Source organism: Petaurus breviceps, unplaced genomic scaffold (genome assembly GCF_028583685.1).
Source record: "Petaurus breviceps papuanus isolate PSGF00001 unplaced genomic scaffold, PetGlider_PUasm1.0 176, whole genome shotgun sequence".
In the NCBI taxonomy this organism is placed as follows: Eukaryota; Metazoa; Chordata; class Mammalia; order Diprotodontia; family Petauridae; genus Petaurus; species Petaurus breviceps.
In genome coordinates this window covers 7,984,012-8,009,585 of record NW_027185771.1, presented here as the reverse complement: position 1 = coordinate 8,009,585, position 25,574 = coordinate 7,984,012, and the positions used below count along the sequence as shown (strand labels likewise).

At 39.6% G+C, this 25,574-nt stretch overlaps 1 protein-coding gene across 11 annotated transcripts in view; it reads left to right on the top strand.

Annotated features, from left to right (window-relative positions):
- The window catches only part of BANP (BTG3 associated nuclear protein), a 271,124-nt gene that overhangs the window by 57,586 nt on the left and 187,964 nt on the right, over positions 1–25,574 (top strand). For 7 of the 11 annotated variants that reach the window (XM_069085590.1, XM_069085583.1, XM_069085579.1 and 4 more), the window contains exons 5-6: positions 15,809–15,931; positions 17,939–18,114. In XM_069085590.1, coding sequence (XP_068941691.1) covers positions 15,809–15,931; positions 17,939–18,114 — 299 coding nt within the window. The remainder of the gene's footprint in view (positions 1–15,808; positions 15,932–17,938; positions 18,115–25,574) is intronic. The other 4 variants (XM_069085586.1, XM_069085588.1, XM_069085587.1 and 1 more) reach the window with 1 other exon arrangement.

The following is a 25,574-nucleotide window of genomic DNA, read 5'->3' as shown; positions in this document are numbered from 1 at the left end:
CTCCAAAAATGCTTGTTCACTAGCAGGCCACATGCAACACAAACAAGTTATTCTAATTCATAAAAAAAATTCAAATTCATATTCTATTCATAAATTGCACACGTTATTCATTGACCTCGAAAGTACATGACAAACCCAAGATGCAAAAAGAGTCAATGAAACATAATACAGAAATCTTCTTAGATGTGGCAACCTGAACTTTAAATCATAAATTTGTACCAGATTAATTTGTTAGACATTTCCCAAAGACACGAGGGTAGTATAGCTCAGTGTAAAGACCAATGGGTTTGGAATCTGAGGATCTGTGCTTGAATCTGGGGTCTGTTTTTTAGCTGGGTGACCGTGGACCTCATTTTCCTCATTTCATGAAATGAATGTGTTGAATTGTATAATCTCTAAGACCTATTCTAGGTCTAAATCCCAGAAGATCATGTGAAATTATAAAAATCCAAGTTAATAATTTGAACTCCCCCTCTGTTCCTCAAGGCATGGTGCCATGCAGGAGACTAGTCTACCAGTTTTCCTGAAGAATGTTTTTCAGTTGTGTTCAACTCTTCCTGACCCCATCTGGGGTTTTCTTAGCAAAGATGGTGGAGTGGTTTGCCTTTTTTTCTCCAGCTCATTTTACAGATGAGAAAACCGAGGCAAACAAGGTGAAGTCACTTGCCCAGGGTCACACAGCTAGGAAGTGTCTGAGGTCAGATTTGAACTCAGGAAGATGAGTCTTCCTGACTCCAGGCCTGGCACTCTATCCAGTGTGTCATCTAGTTGCCCTACATTCTTAATGACTACAGATGTGAAAATACTAAATAAATAAAATTATTTAACAGCATACAGCAATAAACATAACAAAAAATTTTCATTACTGATCAGGTTTTTTATAAAGTCGGCAAAGTTTAGATCGCCATTGTAAAATCTGGTAGTATAACACCATAGTTTTTTTTTTCCCTTCTTCCCAATTGAGTTTTGAGGGTAGTCTTTACTGGATTCAAAGGAATAAACAGTGCCCTTTCTCACACTGAAAACTCCTCTTGCTTTTTCCTCTACTCATATCTATTTCTACATCTGTATCTCTATTTCTGTGTGTAAAATGTACACAAGCAGGTACCCAGTAGCTTATCCTTCGTGTGGCTCTTTAATTACCCCTGCCATAATGTCTTCACAGGCTTAATGCATTGTAGGTGCCCGTTAAATGTTTCCTAAATTCAGTTAGTAGGATATTATAGCGTACGGTTAGCACCCACCCAGTACCTTCTATCAGCAAAGGGAGTCTGTATTCAGGGGAACGAGTAGTGTGTTACAGAGTTGCACAGAGGCAGGTTGAGGATTGATGTGAGGGAACATTTCTCAATGGTTAGAGCACTGTGAAAGTGAACTTGGATGGTGAGGAGGGGGAGAGGAATAGACTCTTCCCTTCTCTCCCTCGCTGCTGGGTCTTCAGGCTGTTGGGCCACTGAGTGCTCTTGTTGTGGGGTTTCTTTGTCACTTGTGGGTTGATTTACGTGACCTTGGAGCTCATCATTTCCGAGTCTGTGGTTGTTGTGCAGGTGAGTCCCTTGACCAAGGAGGTCTGAGTCCCCTGGTCATAGGCTGACCCAGGATAAGAGCCCATGAGATCCACGGGACCTGGGCCCTAACATAGTGCTCTCTCTGCTGCTCCATGATACCAAATTCTTTGCCAGTTTTCTAAGATAAATAGACACAGGAAGGAACCTGTGACTTTACAACCAGTAGGAAAATGTAGTTTCTTCTTGACTTTTAATGTGTGTTTGTGATCTTTATTAGCATTTATTTTATAGTTAGCAAAGGAAGCCATGGTACTGTGGAGAGAGAGCTAGCCTCAAAACCACCTGGGACTTGGGTTCAGGTGCCACCTCTGACAGTCTGGCTGGGTGACCCTGGGCAGGAATCTGTCAGTGCTCAAGACAATGTCAGCATCTAAAGGTGCTGGCTTGTGTGAGTAAGAAGGGTTTCACAGTATCAGTGAAACCACAGGTCTAGTCAATATTATTCATTAGCAGGGTATATTAGGGATGAACTAATTTTTGTTCTAGTTTCAATCTCGTTTGTCACTGGGATACCCTGGCCTTCTGTGGCCCTGTTCCTGGAGGTATAGATTTGAATTTCATCAAGAAGCTGCAGATCATTCTGAAGTTACTTGTATTTTGTCTTTATAACAAGACAAACACCTTAATATTAGAAACAGACTAAAAATATATGTTACAGACACAACAAAATCCAGACTTATCTTTTTGAACTTTAGAGTTAAATGATATGTACATAAAAAAGAATCCGAATTTGTGCATCCAACTGTGCAAAACAAAACAAAAAAGAATTACAACCTTAAAAACAGACTTTTTTTTTTGAAGGGGGGAAGGCAGGGCAATTGGGGTTAAGTGTCTTACCCAAGGTCACACAATTAGTAAGTGTTAAGTTCTGAGGTCCAGATTTGAACTCAGGTCCTCCTGACTCCAAGGCTGGTGCTCTATTCACTGTGCCACCTAGTCGCCCCTGAAACAGACTTTGGAAACCATAGAAATACCTATCTGAAGGGGTTGACTTTAATACACTTAGTCTTTTTCGTTCATGTTTCCAAGTAGTGGTTTTAGTTGCTTCATCACCTTTTCACTGTCGTTTAGAACATGGATTTCTCTACAAAATCCTAGAAGCTGAGTGCTAGTTTAGCCAAGAAATACCTTCCCTTTGTGATGTAGTCTCGAGCTTTGGGTGGTGGGGGAACCAACGTAGGGCATCTCCCATACACCAAGTGTGTCATATGAAAGATACTGAGATTTCCTAGTTGGTCGTTGCTTCATTTGAGAGCTTGCCAAGGAGCATTTACACCTTCAACTGAAGTAATAGCTGGGCAACAGCCCTGATAAGCAGTCTGTCCGCGTTCCTTAATGGAGTGTGAGCTGAGTTGTTGCAGATTGCTCAGGGAATGGGGCACTGCCATCTGTGAAAGCATCTCAGTGGAGATAAAGACAAAATTTAGCCAAGTTGCAGTGTTACATTAATTTTTGCCTAATTGTGTAAGTAATTTTTACCTAATTGTGTAAAAAACAATCAATAAAAAGATGTTCTATGGGGATCAGAGAATTTATGTTCTTTATGGTAATAAACATGTCATAATTTAATTTTTTTTAGTTTTTTAAATAATATTTATCAGTGACCTTTGTCTTTATATCACAACCTCTTCTGGGGAAAAAGTAAAAATAACCCCTTCTCTCCCTTTTAGATCAAACCCCTTATGAAAAGAAAAAAAAACAATTAAATACAATGACTGTATCTTAACAATATGTACAGAAATTTTGTCTGCTGTGAGAAAGAAGGTGGAGATGTGTTTCATTATTAGTTTGTCTCATTAATGGTATTCTGGTAAATATTTGACAACTACTATTTAGTGGTTTCAGTTGTATCTGACTCTTTGTGATTCTATTTGGAATTTTCTTGGGGATTGGTTTTCTATATCCTTCTCCAGCTTTTGTTTTACAAAGGAGGAAACTGAGACCAACAGGGTTAAGTGACTTTTCCAGGATCACAAAACTAGTAAGTTCTGAGGCTAGATTTGAACTCAGGTTTCTTAACTCCAGGCTTGGAACTCTATCCACTGTGCTACTTAATGGCCTGGCTTTGCATCCTTAACATTTTTTCTCTTTGTTTCTTAAGTCTAGACAATCAAGAAACAGTTGCAGACTGTTATTTTGGGTCTGTTCAGACACCTCTTTTTGCTTTGGTCTGAAATCCTCCACTGGTCATTTCTTCCCTCATAATCATATTCTGTTACCTTCCCATGACCATAGTTCTTTGGCTCTTTTTTAGGTGATGGGCAAGCACTTTATTTCCAATTATTTGCTACCACAAAGAGCACTTTTATAAGTGTCTTGTTAGATGTTAGCCCATAATTTCTGTCTTTGACCTCTTTGGGGTATGCACATGCTCAGTAGTAGGTTTGCTCCAACAAAGGGCATATGAGCATTTTAGTCAGTGAAGTGTAAGTGGAAAGTGCTGGACTTGGATTTAAGAAGACCTGAATTCAATTCCTGCTCATCACCTTAAATTTGAGGGTAGTCTTTCAAAGAATTTAGACTGTAACCCAGAAACCATGTTTTCAGATTTTATTATTGGAATACTATGTGTGTGTGTGTGTATATATGGCGGGGGGGAAGGTAGGGCAGTTGGGGTTAAGTGACTTGCCCAAGGTCACACGGCTAGTTTCATGTTAAGTGTCTGAGGCCAGATTTGAACTCAGGTCCTCCTGACTCCAGGGGCAGTGCTCTATTCACTGTGCCACCTGGCTGCCCTGTCATATTTTTTTTTTCTAAAGCACTAGTCCAATGTCTATGAGCTCTGTGACCCTGGGCAAGTCAGTTAAACCTCTCTCTGCCTCAGTTTCCTCATCTGTAAAATCAGAGTGATAGCAGTACCTCCCTCCCAGGATTATTGTGAGGATCAGATGAGATAATATATGTGAATGTTTTGTAAGCCTTAAATTGCTAGATAAATACACACTGTTTTCTTATATGAATGAATGAATGAATGAATGAATGAATAAATGAATGTAAAAGCATTTATTAAGTGCTTATTGAATACTGAGAGCTATGTTAGGTGCTGGCCCTCTGTTTCCCTTCTGGGAGGTCCAGATTTGAATTTCATCAAGAGTAAACTCACGTTCTAATAGAGGAGACAGTACACATAGGAGGGTTCAGCTGCAGAGCTGATGGAAAGGCTCTATGGTACAAGGGCAAGGCAGCAAGGTGTTGGTAATGCCTTCTTTACCACCACTTTGATTGATAGAACTGTGTGTGCTGCAGCATCCAACAATACTTGTGACTTTGATGAAGACTGACTTTTCTGTGTAGTCAGTAGCTGTGGTGTCTGAGAAGGTCTGGGGGTTGCAGCTCTCATAGAGGCATTTGCCAAGTTCTGTCCTGGTGATGGTGGGTATAGGGCTCTGCAGCTAACAGGCAGGGCTGGACTGAGGGCACTACTGATTCTGAAGTTCTTGGCCTTACCTGCCCTTCTGTGGCACTTGGTTGGCAGTCAGTATTGATGGTGTGGGGATGGGGTGGCCTCTTTCCACTTGTGTTACCTCCTCACCAAAATGGTGTTAGAAACAGGTCCAGTGGGCTGGGAGGCCCAGAGCTCTTGGACTCTTGTTCCTGGACTGTTTCTAGCAGTGAGAGCAGCTGGACTAATTAATTTACAGCTCCACCAGTGTTTGTCTTAATTAATTTTAATTAAAAGCTAGCTGCAGCTCAAATACTAGGTTACTTTTTGCTTGGCAGCTTACATTATATTTGTTATTCAGAGAGTTTAAAATGGGATTTTGCTATGGTGGAAATTATTCAGAATCAAAATACCTGCATAATAGACTGACACTTATTAGCCATGTAACAGTGGTCACTTTCCTAAGCTGTCAGCCCTAGTTTCTCCAATTGCAAAGCTGGGATAAAAATATTTGGATTATCTACTCCAGAAGGTTATTGTGGGGATAGTAGTACTTTGTCATCCCAAAATGCTATAAAAACATGAATTAATATTATTTAGTAGGTTTCTTCCTTTTCTTATGTTTGGGCCTTTTTTTTTTTCTTGGGTTACAGTTAAAAGACTGAAAATTGTAACATGTATTGCTGTCTTTGATAAAGTGTTATTTTGGTTTTGGAAATCAGCAGTTTTATTGAACCTCACATATTATGTTGAAGAAAAATGGAAGTTGAAGCCATGCCATTCTGTCATTATTTATTTATGTTATGCATGCCTTGACCTTGGTCACTTTGGTGGGTCTCAGTGGATGAGATAGTGAATAAAGGTAGTCTTCTGCCAAGGCTTAACTTTCATCATTGACATTTTCCAGCATGTTCAGAGGATGGGAATGGTGAAAGCTCTTTTCATGTTCTAAGCCATCATAAACTATTTTAAGTTTAGTCAGGGTGATTTTTTTTTCACTTGTATCGGTGAAAATATAGCATTAATTTCTCAAAGAAAATGATCTCATTCCTACATTTCATGGATTTGTCAATAGACTGGCAATTCCAGTGAACTGTACCCTTGGCTCTTCTGCCACCTTCATGGGCAGGTCAGCAGGAACCTTGAATGCTGAGAAATAAAGACCTTGTCCTCCAAGAGACTTTGCCCACCCTGAGTATTTTGGAAATTTAAGAAGAGGTCTATTTCACACTGTGTTGTGATAAAGATTTTTTCATTGCCTCGTTTTTTGGAGCAGGATATGTTTAAACAAAAGAGGCTTTTTTCCACTCCTATTTCACTTCATCTTCAGGTGAACACTGTATATTAATTCTAGAACTTAAGTAAGTAGATGTTGCTTTGTATTGCTTGACATGTTCATGAAGGAAAAATTATGTCTTTAATTAGTGAAGGATGATCTAGTCTGTGCCAAGTTATATGTTATTTTATATAACCAATGTCAGAATTTTGCTTATATATACATATCCCATCTAATACTAACATTCTTTATTCTAAAATGATACTGTTGTAAATACATATTATGAGTAAAATATTGAAAATGAATATATCTAAAATTCATAGATAGCCAAAAGTCAGCTGTTCACCACTTCTTGGGAAAGAAGAAAGGGATTGGGACACATGTATAATAACTGTTATGATTACTTTTCACTCGATATTTTGCAGGCACTTAGGCCTTACCTATGATTGCTGATTGATAGATGAATCCTTTCCCAGTGAATGCTATAGGTGGATGGCATGACAGAGCTGGGTCAGGGAAGGAAGGGTCAGGGTTGGGAATAGGAGCCCTGCTTCTGACACATACTGGTTTGGTGACTGTGGGCAAGTCACATGGTCTCTTATTGCCACCAGGGCACTGCCAGATCCTAAGCAACAACATGCTACTGAAGGTAGTGGTCTGCCTTAGTGGAGAGACTCTCTGCTCTGGTTCACTCTTCCCCAATTACATTATATTTTCTTTGAATGTATTTTGCATTAACCTATCTGTGCAACTGTTCTTTTAAACTGGCAGACTGTAAGCTCACTGAGGGCAGAGACTTTTTTGTTGTTGTTGTTGTGTCCTGATTATCTAGTGCAGGAGCAGAGCACATTGTATCTGCTCATTGCTTTGAATTGGTGCATCTTACCAATGTAATCTTGGGTGTGGTCAGAAATTTTTTAGAAAAGTACATATATAAATATTCTTATCTTAATGTAACCTGTTGATCACAGAAGACTGTTCTGATCACATATCTAGGATCCTGAAGGACCACCATGTTATTCTCATATATAATTACTGCTAGATCTCTCATTTATTAGTTCTGGTAGTAACAGTTAACCCCTTCTGAATCACTTTTAATTGCCCTGTTACCTCTTATCCTCTGCTGTGTACTATATCTAAGGAGAAATATTTAACCTACTTAGATCAGCTGTGCAAATCTAGCTGTAATTTATTCCTTTTTTCCTGGATTTTGTTTAGTTTTTTTTTTAATAGATAGTTGTATGTAAATGAGTTCTGAGTCCATTTCCTGGTTTTTGGTATAGAGATATAAATAGAAGGAGTTAGGAAGGTATCAGAGTTTGATATTTGTGTAGGCAGGATTTAAAAAATTTGTAGTGATAGAAACTTTTGACATCTCCCAAAGTCAGCTTATAGATAATCTAGACCTAGGCATTTTAAGCATGGGGACTTAAAACCTCTCGAAAACAAATCTAAAAATAATACTAAAGAAAAGAAATTAAATCATTGTAAGTCAATCATTTTTACAGTGACCTTTTTGCTTATGTACCTCATGAGCAGTGGTAGGTAAGATGTCCCTTGAAATGATGGCTCTTGTTACCTTTGGATAGGTGATGAAACCAACTCTGCCTTCTTCTTTCATCTGTCCTAAAAGAACCTGGGAATCATCCTTTTGTTTTAATTTCTGCTTATTTGTAACATTTGCCTTTGTTGGCAGAGGAGAATCTCATATTTAGCATACTGATAATGAAATGAATAGATTGAGGACATTTCTTGCATTATATATGTTTTAGTAGAGGAAATGCTATGTGTAGTAGGTGATCATTATGGAACGAGCTATAAAATGAGGGATGTGTGTGTGAAGAAAACTGCAAAGTCTTTTTCAGCCCTTTAGATCTTGTAGACAATTATTTGAACAGCTATGTTGCTTTGTTTCAAAACTTTCTGGTAAAACTTTTTTTTTTTAAAGCACTTGGGGTTAAGTAACTTAGCCAAGGTTACACGGCCAGTTCTTTTGTGTGGGTGTTAAGTATCTGAGGCCAGAACCGATCCCGGGTCCTCCCGATTCCGGGCTGGTGCTGGTAAAACTTTGTTGGAGCAATTTGACTTATTGGTTGGGAAACTTTACCTGGAACCATCAAATTAACCCCTCCCCCTCCCCCCCTCCCCCCCATGGTGATTAGTAGTAATATTGAGTTGCTATATCTGCACTGGTATTTCTAGGCTGAGTTTTTACATTCTGAATTATCAGGATTTTGTTGGGGGGGGGGAATTGGGGAATTAGAGTTCTAGAATTTTATTTTTAATAAATGCAGTTTTGCTTGGTTAAAAAGTTTTGTAATTATACGAACTTTTCTAGTATTTATTCTGTTTTGGAAATTTATGGGCAGCGATTTTACAGAATAGTTTCTAGCCTAGATCCATCTCTAGGGTGGCTCTAAGCCACTGTATGGTTTGGGATTTTCCAACCACTGTTGGCTATATACCCATTAGGACCATGTGTGTACCTATATCTGGTCTTTCCATTGTGTTTATTGGATATAGAGAGTCAAGGATTTGGGGCTTTGGCTATGTTGGTAAAAGGAGCAATTTAAGTACTGATCTCTGCTGTTTAGTTTACAGGAACTTCTCTAGGGTGAGATCTCTCTCCAGACATATTAATCTTTTTAGAAGTATTTATCTCCTTAGTTTATCAACCTAATTTTTCCATCTTTACCATTTTATATTTTGTTTCATCTTGGCTAGGCTCCTTCCCCTGGAACTTGGAACCCTTCAGCCAGAGGAATGGCTGTCTAACAACATCTGCTTCATCTTCTACTAGTGAAATGAATTTTTTTTCCTCTTTCATTCATTCATTTATTTGTAAATTCATTTAAAATTATTTTTGCATCCCAAATTCTCTTTCTCTAGTCCTTTTTATCTTTAGTAGAGATAAATCTAATCTTATTAGATTTGTCCCAGTGACTACCCTGTCACCAGACCTTACTGTAGGCCCCTTTTCATCCAGTCAGACCTTCAAATCTGTTGCTCTGAATCTTTTGAATCTTCACTTGATGACAAGCCATTCCCATCAGTTGTCATGGCTTAAAAATTCTACCTCTTCAGTTGCTTTTCTTGTATCTGTTTACTTCTCCGCAGTTCTATCTTAATTCTCTTAGTTGAAGCTCTGCTTACCTTTCATTTCTACTTTTTAAATGATTTCCTGATTGGATTCCCTGAATGTCATTTGTATATCATTTAAAGCCCTTCAAAATCTGATTCCAGGCTACTTGTTAGCTAGCATTACTACTAGCACATTACTTCTCTTTACACACTCTACATACCAGCCAAACTTGCTTTATTTGCTGCTCCCCATATATGACCTTCCATCTCCCACCTCCATGACTTTGCTTAGCTAGTGCATTCCCCATGACTGGAAAGCTCTCTCTTCTCACCTTTGCCTTTTGGAAACTCTAGTTTTCTTCAAGGTCCAACTGCAGTACTCTATCCTTCACACTCATCCTAAGCTCCCCCTCTGCATTTCCCTGCCCTCTGTGCAAAGTGATTCCACCTTAGGCAGTTGTATTTCAATGAATCCTTGTTTTCAGAAGTAGAGGTTAGGAAGCCCGGGAGGGTGATGGTCTGGAAAATAAATGATCAGAAGCCTGTGAGAGCCTCTAGTCAGTGACCTTGAAATTTCTATCTTCAAGTTTCACCTGGAAGAAATTAGAACGGATGGTTAAGTAATTCTTTAATTGGAATATTGGAATTTTGCATAGTTAGGAAATCTGATGCTTAGGTATTGCCCTGTTGGTGACCTATAGGAAAAGAAGAGAGGCTTTTGTTCTTTCAAATTGTCCTTTTAAAATCCTCTCATGCTGGTTTTTTTTTCCCCTGAATTGGGATTTCCATGAAGGAGTGAAAAAGAAAAAAACAGAAAATTGAGGAGACAAAAGATTTGTCCATGAGTATACTGTTCCTGGCCTATCCCTGATTAATTTAGAGGGTGTGGCATCTTGCTAATTTGGATTTGGGTCCTTTCAGTTGCTCCCATTTAGACGTGGCTGTCCTGCAGCATTCATGTAATTTGCCATTCATTTTTCTAGGAAGGTATCATAACCAGTTTATTGGAGGGCTTTGAAGATTTCCACGGTTGTGTTTTTAAAATCACAATCTGAAAATTCTTAAGAGTGAATACAAAGAACACAGAGTTCTCTCAGGAGGACATGTCTAGAAATTGAATTAGCCCAGGGAGAGGATGCTCCTGTTGTCAACCTCTCCATGTAAGTTGCCAACCCTTAATTTAACTATAGTCTCAAATCGATTGGTCTTTTGCCCCAAATCACAAGTTTTAGAAAGCAAAGAAAATGGAAGAGAGTGTTGGAGTTGGAGCCAACAGACTTGGATTCCTGCCCTTGACCTGTTAGGAAATTAGCTGGGTCACTGTTCACAATCCATTTAATGCCACAGTTTTCTCAGCTATAAAACGAGATGTTCTCTTAAGTCCCTAAAACACTAAGATTTTTTATAGAAAAGGTTAATCTAATGAGTCCTATTTCTCCCACTCTTAAGCCAAGCATTTTCCTTGACTTGGACAAGACATTTGAATAATTATATTATCTGATTCTCGAAATGATTATTGTTGTATTAATTCAGTTTAACTGGGGTGTTACATTTTCATGCTTTTATGTGAATTCTGAATTTTAAAGGAGTGGAGAAGAGGTGGGTAGGCTTTTGGGCTGGAGGATTATTCCTTAAAGCGCTAGTGAAATGGCACCTTTTACATGAAGCCATCTCTGAAGCCCCCTTTTATAATGTTTTTCTCCAGTAGCCTTTATCTGACTCCTAGTTCTCTGATGCACTTCTGTTGAAGTGTTTTGTATCATAATGACCTCTATGTCATCCTAATGCTAGACTCATAACTTCCCCAAGGCAGGGATTCTGTCTTATCTAAACTTTTTTTTTTTTTTTGCTTTTTGGAGGGCAATTAGAGTTGAGTGACTTGCCCAAGGTCCCATGGCTAGTAAGTGTATCAAGTGTCTGAGGCTGTATTTGAACTCAGGTCCTCCTGACTCCAGGGCTGGTGCTCTATTCACTGTGCCACCTAGCCACCCTCTGATCTGAACTTTTAACCTCTTCGATTACTATGTGCAGTGCTTAATAAATATTTATAATATGTGTGCTGATGGTCATCAGGTTGACTGCTAACTGTAAACCTATGGTGACAAATATTTGTATAATTGTAAGTTACTTGTATTTCTCTATTTCTTGCCATATTTTCTATCTCTTATTAGTAATATGTTTTTAGAGCAAGCTTACTCTTCTTTAGGGCAAAGATTAAAGTTGTATGTGCATTTCTGTTGAATTGGAAGGTCTGGTGTCCCACAGGCAAAGTAAAGTAATCCAGAAACTTAAAAAAATTTGATGACCTGCTGTCATTATATACATAACAGCTATTATTTATAAGAATCATAGCAGATATTGATTGATACTAGTGTAGCTGACTATGTGTTAACACTGATCATATTATAATTACATGCATTACATTGGAAGTTAAATAACACTTGAATGCCTAGTTCCATACAAACAGTCTTGACAGTAAGTCATTTTTGGGCGAGTGCAGTGCCTTCAGTTCGTAACACAAGAAATATAATTTCATAGGTAGTCATCAGTGAAAAGATGTATAGGGTTGTCTCTGCTGGCTCTATGGGTATAGTATAGAAAGCTGCTTAAGCCTTCTGCTTCAGAAGTCAGTGCTGTCTGTCCAGTTCTTTTTTTTTTTTTTTTTTTTTTTAAAGCAATTGGGGTTAAGTAACCTGCTCAAGGCTACACGGCCAGTTACTATTTCTGGGCATGGTGCTGAGTATCTGAGCCCGGATTTGATCCAGGTCATCCCGACACTGGAGCCCGGTGCTCTTACTCGCTGAGCCACCTGGCCTCCCCTAAGCAATTGGGGTTAAGTAACTTGCTCAAGGTTACACGGCCAGGTGTTTCTGGGTGGGTGCTAAGTGTCTGAGCCCGGGATTCGATCTCCAGGTGTTCTCAACACCGGAGCTGGTGCTCTTACTCGCTGTGCTACCTGGCCGCCCCTGCTGTCTGTCCAGTTCTTAAAGAATCGATAAAGCAAATTTATAAATTCTTCCTTGGTTTCCTTCTGTGTTTATCACCCACTTTCCCATTTATTGATGAAATCATTGATCCTAGTGGAGGGGAAAGAATGCTAGACTGGGAAGTAAGAGACCTTTTTCTGAATTCTGTTTCAGGTGCTTTCTAGTTGTGTGACTTTCAGGAGTCACTTAAACTTCAGTTTTCTTATTTGTCAGATGGGGTAATAGGACTTTCTCTACCTACTTTCCAGGATTGTTGAAGGAGAAGCTCTTGGCATAGACTGTCTGGCAGGGTGTTTAGTACCCTGTATTGAGGTCTGAGCACCTCTTAGGACTTGGGAACGTCGTCCTATTCCAGAGATCCCGTGTTTTAACTAGAATTCACTTCTCAGATTCCTGTTTACTAATAAGGGACTGAAGGATCCAGTAATGAGAAGTCTGAGGCTTTAGCAGTGTCAGCATGTAGCAGCTATGCATGTATCCTAACAGCATGACTGAGACCTCTCTCCATTACTGACTTGTCAGGTACATGTCTGGTCCAGGAGCTTGCTATCATCTATTATCATCAACGTTTTAAAAATGTGGTTGGATGGGATGATGGCCATTGAAACATCAGTCAGTGATTTTGGAAAGAAGAGGGATCCCCCCCTCCCCTTTGTGAAAGGATTACTATTGACCTATTTTTTTCTACTCTTTTCTTCCTCCCCCCCCCCTGCTTCCCCCCCCCCCATTCCAAATGGAAACCTCCACTGGTCTTTAGGGTATAGCATCAAAGCAGATGGTAATGAATTTTGTTATTTCTACATGATAAAACTGTTTCTGATCCTGAGCTATTTGACGGTGCTAAGCTTTGGGGGCAAGAATTTTCTTTTCTGGTTCTTTAGTAGCTATGGCTGCTATTATTTTGTACTATGAAGTCTTCTCTTCACTTTGACTCATCAGCCTAATATATAGAGATATGTGCTTTATTAATACTAATGTGTATTTATTTCTAAAACTTTGGTTGTGGGTTGGTCAGTAGGAGAGTAGTAGAAGTAAATTCTTTGTCTTTAGTAACCCAGTAGGTAATTCTATATTCAGACCATTGTGCTATCAAAATTTTCTTTGGACCTAACAATGAATGTTAAAAATTGTTTTTACTTGTAATTGGAGAAAAAATAAAATATTCTTAGTCAGTAAATGTTAACTGATCACTTCTGTGTGCTCAAAACTGTAGAGAATACATGTGATATGGTCTCTATATACAAGAACTGTGCTGATGAGAAAGACACCCCCTCCTTTCCGCAATTTCTACCCCACCAAGGAGCTTATCTGTAGTTTTAGGATATAGCATATACATAAATGGGCAGGTAGGTGGCTCAGTGGATAGAGCGCTGGGCTTGGAGTCAAGAAAACTCATCTTACTGAGTTCAAATCTGGCCTCAGAAACTTACTAACTGGGTGACCCTGGGCAAGTGAAATGGCAAATCATTCCAGCATCTTTGCCAAGAAAACCCCAAATGAGGTCACAAAGATTTGGAAATGACTGAAAGACTGAACAACAACAAAAAGTGACTTAAGATCATAGATGTAAAGTTAGAAGAGTTGTTGGAGGTCGTTCCAAGTGGAGATTGTTTCATTCTTTGCATTTTGTAACTTCAAGCTCTAGCACACAGGTAGAGGGAGAAGGGGGATTTGAATCCTGGTTTTCTGATTACAGAGCCAGGGTTGAGTCTATGTCAGTAGTATTTGGCATTATTTGTGCTTTGGATTACACAAACCAATGAAATGAATTGTCACAGAACTTAAAGCATTAATGTAAAGTTAGTACGTAGTCCTTTTCCAATGGGTTTTTGATGCATTTTTGATGGTAAGGTGGTGAAAATATAAGAATGGAAAGGGAAGGGAATAAGTGATTATTAAGAGGCTACTTTGTGTCAGGCACTATGCTAAGTGCTTTACAAATATATAATTTTTTACATAAGGACCTTTAAAAAAAGATATCACTACAGAAATAGTAAGACCAAATTAATGTTTAAAAACCTATTTGATTAAAATTAAGATTATTATTATTATTTTTTAAGCAATTGGGGTTAAGTAACTTGCTCAAGGTTACAGGCCAGTTATTTCTGGGTGTGGTGCTAAGTATCAGAGCCTGGATTTGATCCCCAGGTCATCCCGACACTGGGGCCGGTGCTCTTATTCGATGTGCTACCTGGCCGCCCCAAATTAAGATTATTTTTTAGCGTAGAACTAACTCATAATTTGGAGGTTTTTTCAGATGCCAAGTTATGCCATCTGTGAAATTGGCTTTTGTGACAAAGTATATATGAAAATGTGGTAGGGAATTTTACTTTGTAATCCTAATTAATCCTGTACTTCAAGGATCAATGATTTAATTGGTGGGAGTATTCCTTCATCACTGTAAATCTTAAATCTTGTAGGAGGTAGTCATTGAAAGAAGTTGTGGTTGCCAGTCTTTTGGTGATGAGTCTTTCCAGACTTTAAAAAGCTAGTATTAAAGAATGCCTTACCAATCCCCCATCCTAAAGCCTTTCTAGTTTGAGTACAAACTTCAGAATTTGCTTTCCAGTGACATAGATTTTAAGAACCCGGCATCACCATCTATATCACAATGAGGTAGGGTAAGACTTTGGTGAAGGCTAGTGTTGATTTATTGTAATATTAAACTTGCTATTTGAACAATGAATTTACTCTTTTCAGTTTTAGATGGTGGTGTCCCAAAATGCCCAACTTAGGTAATTATTTGAGGATATTTTTATTTACCTCCTCCTCCTACCCTACCCCCTAGCAATTTAGTGATCATTTCCTCAAGCTTTAATTTATGTCTAGTTTTGAAAATGTTTTTACTATAGTTTTTCTTTATGGAAGTTCCACATTTCAAAAATTAATTAATCTTGGAATATAATCTATTTTATCTGATAAAATTACTACATATGTTGCTTCTCTTCAGAGAAGAAAATTGAAGTTTCTTTGGTTATATGGTTTAAAGACATTTTCATAGAATTTATCAGTTTAAAATACCAATGTTATTCTGCTAGTGGTCACTCATCAACTTGTATCATTCTAATAAAATTAGATCCAATTGCAAAAAAATTGATAATTCTTGGAACGGTTAGGTAAAAAATTTAATCAATTAGAACTTTAGGCCTTGGATTGTAAGGGATAGTTGGGATAGAATTGAGTAAAGGTTACAGTAAATTTCTGAAGCTTTTTCAGAGTTTGTTGAATAAAGGTAGTGTTAAATCATGTTTATCTCAGCAGAGAGAAGGAGAATAATTTCAGTCCTGGAATATCTTTTCTTTGCCAACCAATATACTATTTGTGGGGTTCTTTGGGGGTGGAGGTGGGGAGAAAGGTTTTTTTTTAAAGGTTAGTGACAGATTTGGATTTCCTATTCCTTAATTTAGTTCAATTACTACAGATAATAGAGAGTTGACCTTATTAGATTAATCTAATGTACGATTAACGTGTTGTTTCTTTAAGTTATTTTTTCTTTGTGATTTTTGTTTCATAGCGTCGTCCCCCAGACTACAGTAATACTGAACAATGATCGGCAGAACTCCATTGTAGCCAAGATGGTTGGGCAAGAAGAACCTTTGAGCAGGGCAACGGATTCCCTGGAAAATATCCTTAGCAAGTCAGTAGCTACAGCACCAACCCCACTTCTCTCTTTCCGTTTGACACTCTTACCAGTCTCTTCCCCATGATATTTAACAGACCAAACTCAAGATCATGTCTATTTTTTGTTGTGCTAAGGAAAAAACCAGAATGTATTTATATTGCTACAGTCATTGAAATTGTCTAAAATTAAGAAACCACACAGACTTTTTGTATGACTGCTTGTGAAATTAGAATATGGTTAAATTATTATGAGTGCCATTGTCCTGAGTGACTCATGCTATAAAGTGTGTGATGTGGTGTAGGTCAATAGGGAATTTTGGAACTTTTTAAGTTCTGAGTTTAGCTAAGATATTGAGTTCTTACAAAATGTTCAGGGAATTGCTTGGACATTTCCTCAACAGTAGTATGAGATTACTCATCTTGTTCACAGAAGTATTTTTTTTCCCACTGGTTTGTTGAGAAAATTGTCCAGCATCAGAGACAGTTAAATGCTAACCATTTTTCTGAATCAATAGCAGCAATATTAAAATGTTTACACCATTTATTTTTCTTTTCAGTGAATTTGGCAGGCAGATCTATTTTACGACTTTTTCAAATAACATTTTTTTTAGTTAAAAATTACAAATTTCAGAATGTTTAGGCATAGGAAAAAGCATACAGTTATCACTGTTATGTTCTGGTAAATTACTTTTGGCCACCCCAACTATGACAAACTTGCTTCCTCCATTCTTTTCTCAAAGATAACTTTTCTGCCTCTAGTTTTCCATCTGCTGCCTTATAAAGCCTTGGGTTGCTTTTTCTACCAGACTTTTATCTATTAGCAAACTGCTTCCTCTCCCACTTTTAGTGTATCTTTATTATCTTGACCTAATACTCTGGGAAACCAGCTGGGTCTGTGGAGAACAGAGAATGGCTAGGATAGGAAAGGAGGTGACAATTTCCCCGAGCTTTCCTCTCAGTCGGCTTTGTTAATGACTTGGAATGAGAAGGGTTGATTTGTCTCACTGACTATCAGTGAGATAAGTTAGGATATCTGTTTCCCCATCCCCTCTTTCCCCCCCAAGAAGGGCCCTAATTTGGATGGTCAGCATTGCTAAGATGGTGGGCCAGAAGCAGCCCATGCCACACCAGCCAGTCCCCTCTATGTTTTGTCATGTAAAGTGACAAAACCTCTTCCTCTCCAGAAATCTCATTGTTATTTACCAGTGCTAGTTAAGGGATTAGAAAGGAGTTGGTGTAGAAGTCTGGTATTAAGAGAGGGTGAAGAAGATGTCAGAATCTGGTCCCAGCTGTCATCTGGTTTCTCCTAGTTCTTTGTCTCTCTAAACGTCTGCTCTCTTTGATGCTGAGATGGCTGAAGTGCTCGGCAAAACCTTCTTCTAGTGGATTATCTGCTGTTTTATTATCTGCTTTCTGCTCTCTTTGATTGTGTTGGGATCATCAGTATTTCAAATGCTGCAGCAGTTGTTAGAGCGGTTGATGTCTTGCACTGAATTGACTCAGCGGAATTTGCCACCCCCCTCCCCCCTTTTTTTTTTTTCCCCAACCTGGTATTTTAGAATGAGAAAGAGGGTAAAAAAAAACCCAAACTGAAACTCCTTGAGCTCTTTTCACTTGTTAACTGTCTATGGGCTGCCCTGGGGATGAGGAGCCAGTGTTTTATGTTTTGTCATAGAATCAATTTACCTGTCTTGTTTGGTGATGAAACTAGAACTTCAAATAAGTCACAGAGAGTGCACGCATTACTTTCTTATCTTCAAAATATGATTGACATCCTTAGATTTTTCAATGGATGGCTTTTGTTTGATTCTGACATTAGTAGCGTGGACCTCGTTACTTACCCCTTCTTATTATTATTGATCATAATATGATAAGTGGTACCATACAGGGAAATGCTTTGATCTGTATGAAGTATTAAACTTATTCTTTAAAGAAAAAAAACGTCCCAATGATTCAGTATTAGACTCCTTTTTTTTTATTCCATAGATTGACAAGATGTGGGTTTGCTTTGTTTCTGTTTCAGTGCCGTTCCTGCACGTAGGCAAAACACCATAGTGGTGAAGGTTCCAGGCCATGAAGATAGTCACAATGAAGACGGGGAGAGTGGATCAGAGGCCAGTGACTCTGTTTCCAATAGTGGACAGTCAGGAAGCCAGAACATTGGAAACAATGTTACTTTGATTACATTGAATTCGGAAGGTATGTCCTATCCTAGTGGGTGTTAAAGGGGGTAGAGGAAACGAATGAAAGTCATCTTGTTGAGTTAAGACTACACTAACATTGAATGATTCCATTTCCTTTGATTCCCTTATGAGGTGATTTTTAAGACAACTGTTGCCCAATTTTCTGTGGCATTAAAACAGAACCTTCATCAATGATATATGGTGAATATGATCCAGGTCAGAGTCTTGGTAGTTTTTACCTCACTTTACAGCCATTTTTTGAATTATCTTTTCAAAATTATATTGTATTTAGTAGAGATAAAATTTTGAAAATGGAGCCCTCAGCATTGCGTTCATCACTTAGAACGGAGATAGAATTTTGGAGTCATAGATTCTCAGAGTTCAGAAGGTGCTTACCTGGACAAGAATTCTCTGCACAATATAGATGAGAAGTGGTCATCTGGTCTTTTCTTGCAGACCTCTCTTTATTTCAAGAGCCTAACATCTACCAAGGGAGCTCATTCTACTTGTGTGTGACTTTAATTAGGAGGATTTTTTAAAAGGTCCATCAGGCCTCCATTTTCCTCTTTGCTACTAATACATGCTGCTCCCACTTCTGTCTTCTGGGGCTGAGCAGAACAAGTCTAAACCCTTAAAAAAAAATTAGTGATATCTTTATAAGATTCCTTGACCCTTCCCAAGGAGCCATGTCTTATATCTTTAAGTTAAAGTTATGTCTTTGAGTTAAGGAGGAAAGATAAAAGAAAGTTCTTAACTAATGTGAAAAAGAAGTCTGACTTTTCTGAAGTTTTCCATACTCATGGCCCCTCATGTCTGCAATGAACGGTTTTGGATGGGAAGGGAAATGAATTCTCATGTGGTTCCTGTGGGACCAAGCTCGGCCGTGATGATTTTGTAGCTCTAGTCCTTCTTCAGTGGGATCGTTCTTCAAATACTGGGAAACAGTTACCATGTGCTTCTCCCTTCCCTTCTCCTGTCTATCACCTGGCCAATCACCATCCTGGTTGCCCTCTGAAACCAAGCCTTTTCTCTGGTTTATCAGTGTTTCTCCTAAAATGGAGTGCCCATGACTCAATAGACTATTTCAGATGTGGTCTGACCAGGGCAGGGCACAGTGAGACTATCCTCTACCCAGACCTGGGCATTCTACTTCCTTTTGGTACCACCTGAGATGGAAGGTGCTTTCCACACTGTGATTCCTTTTGAGCTTGCAGTGTACTGTGATACCCAGATGTTTTTTGCATGAATGACTGAATACCTCCATACCCTCCTTATTTTACACCACAGACAGTTGAGTTTTTGGTTCCAAGTGTCAGACTTCAAATTTGCTCACACTAAGTTTCATTAGATCATTATTTTCAAGGACTTAGAATCTCTAACTTCCTTCAAGGTTCCATTTCATATTATTGCCTATCTAGGGGCCTTTCGAGATCTCTCCACCACAGCTTTTCTTCCTGCATTCCAAACACTACTCTGTCTCCTAATTGTTAGGGGCCACCTCTCCTAGCAGCACAACTTAAGATTTACTAAGTGTGTATTTTGCATTTTTGTATTCCTGTCCACGATCTCCCTTCCTTCCCCACCGCCTTAATTGTAAGCTCCTTCAGGGCAAGTGCTTTTTTTTTTTGTTTTGTTTTTGTCTTTGTGTCTTCAGCACAATGCCTGGGACATAGGATGTGCTTAATAATTACTTGTGGGATTGAAGGCCTCTTTCACTCCTCTTTCTCCCTTCAGAGTCTACAGATCTTTGAGAAGGAACAAAAATGTCTACTGTATCAGTTGTTATAATTTATTGACCTATTTCATGGATGTGGAATTCCTTAGAAAAATAAACAGTATGCTAGCTCATAAATATGTAAGATTCCCAACAGGAATAGGTCATTCATTTTTCTTGTCAGCAATTTCAGGGCCATATAGAAACTTTATTTTAAACACAAAAATATCTATAAATTTCAATTAAAAGGTCATACAAGGCAGAGTTGAACTTTGAACATGTAATTTCTGTGTTTTTTGCTGTAGTGTATGTGGCATTAATAGAGCTGACTGAATTTCATTAATATGAAAATGGTAGGTATAAAGAAGCATGAAAGGATCAGAGATCGAGGATTTAGATGGAGAATTCCAGAATTTCAGAGTTGGAAGAGGCCCACCAGGCCCTCCAGTCCAGCTCCTGCCTGAAGTCTCTCCCCAGCAGATGTGACCATGGCCAGCCTGGGCAGTCTTCCCTTGTTCTTGCACACTGGGTTTCTCTTATTCTTGCTTTGATGTCACAGTGGTTTTCTTGGCAGCCATTCCCCACTCTCGAGCCATGCCGAGCTCACAGTCAACCACAGATCTTCACTTCAATGCTATGTGCATTTATTAAGCGCCCACTGTTTGCCAGGTCTTGTGCTAAGTCCTGGAATACAAAGCCACAAATGAGACAGTTTTTGTCTCTAAGGAGTTTACATTTTCCCAGAGTCGCCTCCCAGAGCTTGAGCTTGTGAGGATGCTTTTTTGTACTAGAGTGTAATGACTTTCATTTCATCTGTATTAAATGCCATCCCATTAGAGCTCATTAGATACACTTAGACAACATAATACAAGCACGAGAGAAGACAGAGAGTGCTTTAAGATCTCATTGGGTCCTTCCAACAAGGAGATGAGATAGCTGTTGATATATGATCCTTATTTTACAGATGAAGAAACTGAAGGTAAAGAAGACTGGTGCTTGCCCATCGTCACACAGCTATTACTAGACCTTTGGGCAGAATTTGAACTCGGGTCCTCCTGTCCCCAAATCTAGCTTTCCATCTGCTATACTAGATGGCTGCCTAGTATAGATACTGCAGGCTTTCACTGATAGATGGATTTTCCCATGGAAGTTTCCCCCTGATGAAATATGGACAAACCAGACCAGACCCTTGTGTTTCTTAATGCTTCGTGGCTAATATGAATGGCCTGTAACAGTATCACAGGCTGTATTCCTTTAATCATTGTCATCTTTCACTTTTCTGCTGTAAATGAGCATAGTCTGGGTGCTGTATCTCCTCCATTCCTGCATTTTTAGAGACTATATATTATTTGTAAAGTAAGTATATTACATAAGCTCCCATCACATACTCTGTTGAAAGGTTTGTAAAGCATGGCCTGGAGACAGATGGAGAGTATGAGAGGCCTGCATGTTTTTTCAGTTTATTTGTTCATTTCTTAGTTTTCAGGCATATTATCTCTAGAACCAGAGACATCGCAGGCCATCCGTCCCCAGCTTATGATGTTGTGTGTTCCTGAAAATTTCTTTTTAAATCATCTGTTTGGAACCTGGAGCACATTTTTCTGCATGATGATTAAGTTATGGAACCTTCTGTCACTCATCCCATGGAATAGGGTTGTTTAGAAGGTGCTTTATAATTGGAAAAATTATTAAATGAACTTGGGTTGTCATTATGACTCCAGAAGCTAATTGGCATATGTTGTTTCTATGGGTAAATGCACTCTGAAATCTGGTTTGGAATTCCCTGACCGTATCTTCCTGTTGTTCCTAATACTAGCTCCCTAGTATTAGGATTGTGGGGCTTTATGAGATATAGGAGAGATGTGAGAACTCTGGTCTAAGTTGGTGCTAGGAGATAAAGGGGAGGATCCGGGAGAGGGCCTAGAAGAGGAAGGCCCTTGGGTGACCATGGCATCATGTTCTAACATTGCCCCAGGAATGTTTCTTTGTCTGGGGCACTTCTTTGGCTGAACTCTTTCTCCTGTGAGGCTCAGGGGTCAGGACCACCTACTTCCTCTTTGGTTTCTTCTACCTGTCACTTCTGGCCAGAATTTCTCTCCTTTCTGGCCCGCTTGCCTATTCTCTTCCTTGAACTATGCACAAAACCCTTTTCAGGCTTTCAGATGATGTTTATTGACAGCAACAGTAGAAAATGAAGGCAAAAGGGAGGGTGGTGTAAAAAAGGTTTCCTACAACTTCCCCTTTTCTCTTATATTTTCCCCTTAGAGCTCACCACAAGTGCTAATAATGATTGGTATTGGGATACTCTAGAAAGATGCATTAAAGAGTTGAGACTGACGTACATTTCAGAGGGGCTAACCCAGTCAGTCATTCATCCTAAGATTTGGAACAGGGGTCAGGAGTGAAAAGCAGAGTGGAGCCTTGGAATTAGGGTTAGAGAGCCTCTGGGGATAGTAGTGAGGATGGGATGGGGTGCGAGTGGTGGGGCCAGCACTGAGGATGAAGTGGTCAGTATCACAAGTGGCCTTAGCTATTTAATCTCTTCCTGTTCCTTCTCACCAAGGTTAATTTTGCTCAAACTGTCTCTTCCCCATCTACAATGTGCATGGTTAGAATCTGTCAGTCAACAAGCATTAATTAGACACCTACTATGTACCTGCCACTGTGCTAGACATTGGGATACATAAATGACAAACTCCCGTCCTCAGAGAGCACGTTTACCTTCTTGCCTTACAGTGAGATGAAATGGAGATCTGTAGGTATGTGCAAAATGTACGAGATAATTGTGAATTTTAAACATAAGACAATCACAATTAATTATTAAACAGTATTAAATTAAATATTAATAAAAAATTAAGTGGAAGAGTGAGAAGGAAAGGGAAGAGTTGGAGGGTGTGGTTCTAGGCAGTAGACAATGGAGGGAGAAGGGAGAAGTGGGAAGGGGAGAAGAAAAGGGAGTTCTGATCTCGGTACCACCAGGAGGACTCTTCTGCTGGGGGGCTATTGATTGTTGGGAATGGCCTGTGTTCTCTCCTGCCAGTTGTACTTGTGCATTTCCTGTCTGGGAGCACTGAATGCTGTCTTCCACAGAGCCTTCTGTTTGTTTTGTCTGCTACTTAGAGAACTTCTTGACGCTTTGAACCCCTGGCGTGCCTTTGTGACCCAACTTGGCTTGCCTTTGTGACCCAACTTGGCTTCCAGAGCCAGGGTGGGAGGGTTGGGATTGGGGGTGGGGTGGGGATAAGGCTAATAAAAAAGCATCTTAAAGAGATAGGGCTGCAGAAGAGACCTCACCGCTACCCCTAGCTAAGCATGATAGTTTGAGGAAAAACCTTGATGATTTAAATACAGATTTCTGACATCTTTATTTAAACTTGCTAGTTTGTCAGACTTAGATTTTTAATTACATGTACTTATTTGTGTATCTTTGTGTAATTGAGTCTTCCTGTTTTGGTAACTGGAATGGTTATTTTGTTTGAAATGATCCCTCTGGAACTCCAGGAGTATTACCAGTAGCTTCTTTTGTCGGTCATTGGTAACTCTCAAAGCTTTTTCTTCTTTATATTGCTTGATGTTAACATTTTCAAGGAGGCCATGTCCCAAGAGGTGGCATGAGCTCCTTTGTAGTTGCAGAAGCTGAGATGTAAATGATTTTGCCAAAGTCTCACAGCTAAAAAGTATGGTAGCATTGGACCCAGAACTGACTCAGAGGTCAGGGTGCCCCAGGACAGATGCCGACTTTGCAAAGGCTCATCACTTCCACACAGTTGGAATTTTTCAGTTATTTTTCCAATCAGACTTGGCTTTGTGGATGCCCAGAGGGGGCAGGTGGGGCTGGGGTGAGGAGCATGAGGTATCTGTCTTAGTAAATTACTCTGAAGTCTTGAAGGGAAAAAGGAGTTTTCCGACTGTTTTGCTCACGTAGCTAGCTGTTGGTGAAATCTCACCAGTGTGCTCAGTGTTGGAAAATGGACAAGTGGGATTCTTATTTCATGTGGATCGTCTTTAGAGGATGGCCAGCCTATACCTGGCACCTGAGGTTCTGGGTCCATTTTTCTTGTCCTGATATTCAGAATGAATATCACCTAAGGGTGTGGGGACAAAGCATAATTTTAGGAGAAGAGAGTCTTCTAAGCCAACCTAACTAACCCGGGTCACTGTGGTCAACAAGCATTTCTTTGTTTTTTATTTTTTTGCTTTTTGGAGGGTGAAGGCAGGGCAGTTGGGGTTAAATGGCTTGCCCAGGGTCACATGGATAGTAAGTGTTAGGTGTCTGAGGCCTTATTTGAACTCAGGTCCTCCTGACTCTAGGGCCCCCATGCTCTATTCACCTAGCCTCCCCTTGTTTGGTTTTGTTTTTGGTCAACAAGCATTTCTTAAGTCATCACTCTAGGCCAGTTTACTGTGCCTGACTTGGGAATACAAAGAAAGGCAAAGACAGCTTACTTTCTAATGGGGGTGGCAGTATGTAAACAACTATAAACACATAAGATATACAAACACCCTGAGTGAACTAGAGGTAATCTCAGAGGGAGAGTGTTCTCATTGAGGGGGAAGGTGGAACTCAAGCAGAGATCTGAAGGAAGCCCAGGGACAGAGACAAGGAAGAGGAACATTCCAGGGGGGATGCTGGGGAACAGCCAGTGAAAAGGTAGATAGCACATCATGTGTGTGAAGGACAGCAAGTGTGCCCAGGTCCCTGGATTGCAGAGTAGGTGGAGAAGAACAAAGTATGAAGACTGAAAGGGTGGGGAGCCAGGTGGTGAAGGGCTTTAAAAGCCAAATAGGATGGTCCCGAAGGTGATGGGGGTCACCGGAGTTTACTGAATAGGGAGATGGCACCGACTTACTTAGGCTTACAAAAGGCCAATTTGGCAGCTGAATGAAGGATGACTCTGGGCAGGGAGCCTAGGCAGCAGGCCATTGCAGTGATCTGAGCGTGAGGCGATGAGGGCCTGCCCCAGAGGGGTGGGGGGAGATTCAGGAGAGAGAAGGGGAGTGTATATAAGAGATGCTTGGAAGGTATAAGTCACATGACTTGGCATCATTGGATAATGAAAGTGAGAGTGAGGAGCCTAGGTGAATGGGAGGATGGCGATGTCTGATAGTATTGGGGACATTTTAAGGGAGAAGATAATGAGTCCGGTTTTGGACATGTTGAGTCTAAGATTTCTATTGGCTAGCTACTTTGAGATGTCCTTTGGGCAGTTGGATATATGAGATTGGTGGTCAGGACAGATTCCAGTGATTCATGCTGGGAGTTGAATGCAATAAGGCCCTCATGATCTGGCTAATGCAATAAAAGCTACTTTATTAGTGTCAAAGGATAAAAGTTTTAAAAACATAATAATGCAGATAAAACATGTTATTTCCCACATCCTTGGCATTCACTGGCCAAAATAGGTCAGGAAAGTATTTCCTGCAGGACAGTAGGAAGATCTCAAATATGATTTCACCATAGATTGCATTTTATATTTAAAGGAAACCAAACTACTGATAATCCCAAGAATGGTCTTCTTGTCCCTGAAAGGGAAACCAGCCTGTCTAACATATTTGTGACTCCTACTTCAGTGAGCATCATGTAAATTAAGAAAAAAAATTGGCACATCCCCCCATGTTTTATTTAATTTAATTTTTTGCTTTTTGGAGGGGGGAAGGCAAGGCTGTTGGGATTAGGTGACTTGCCCAAGGTAACACGGCTAGTTAAGTGTTAAGTGTCTGAGGTTGGATTTGAACTCAGGTCCTCCTGACTCAAGGACTGG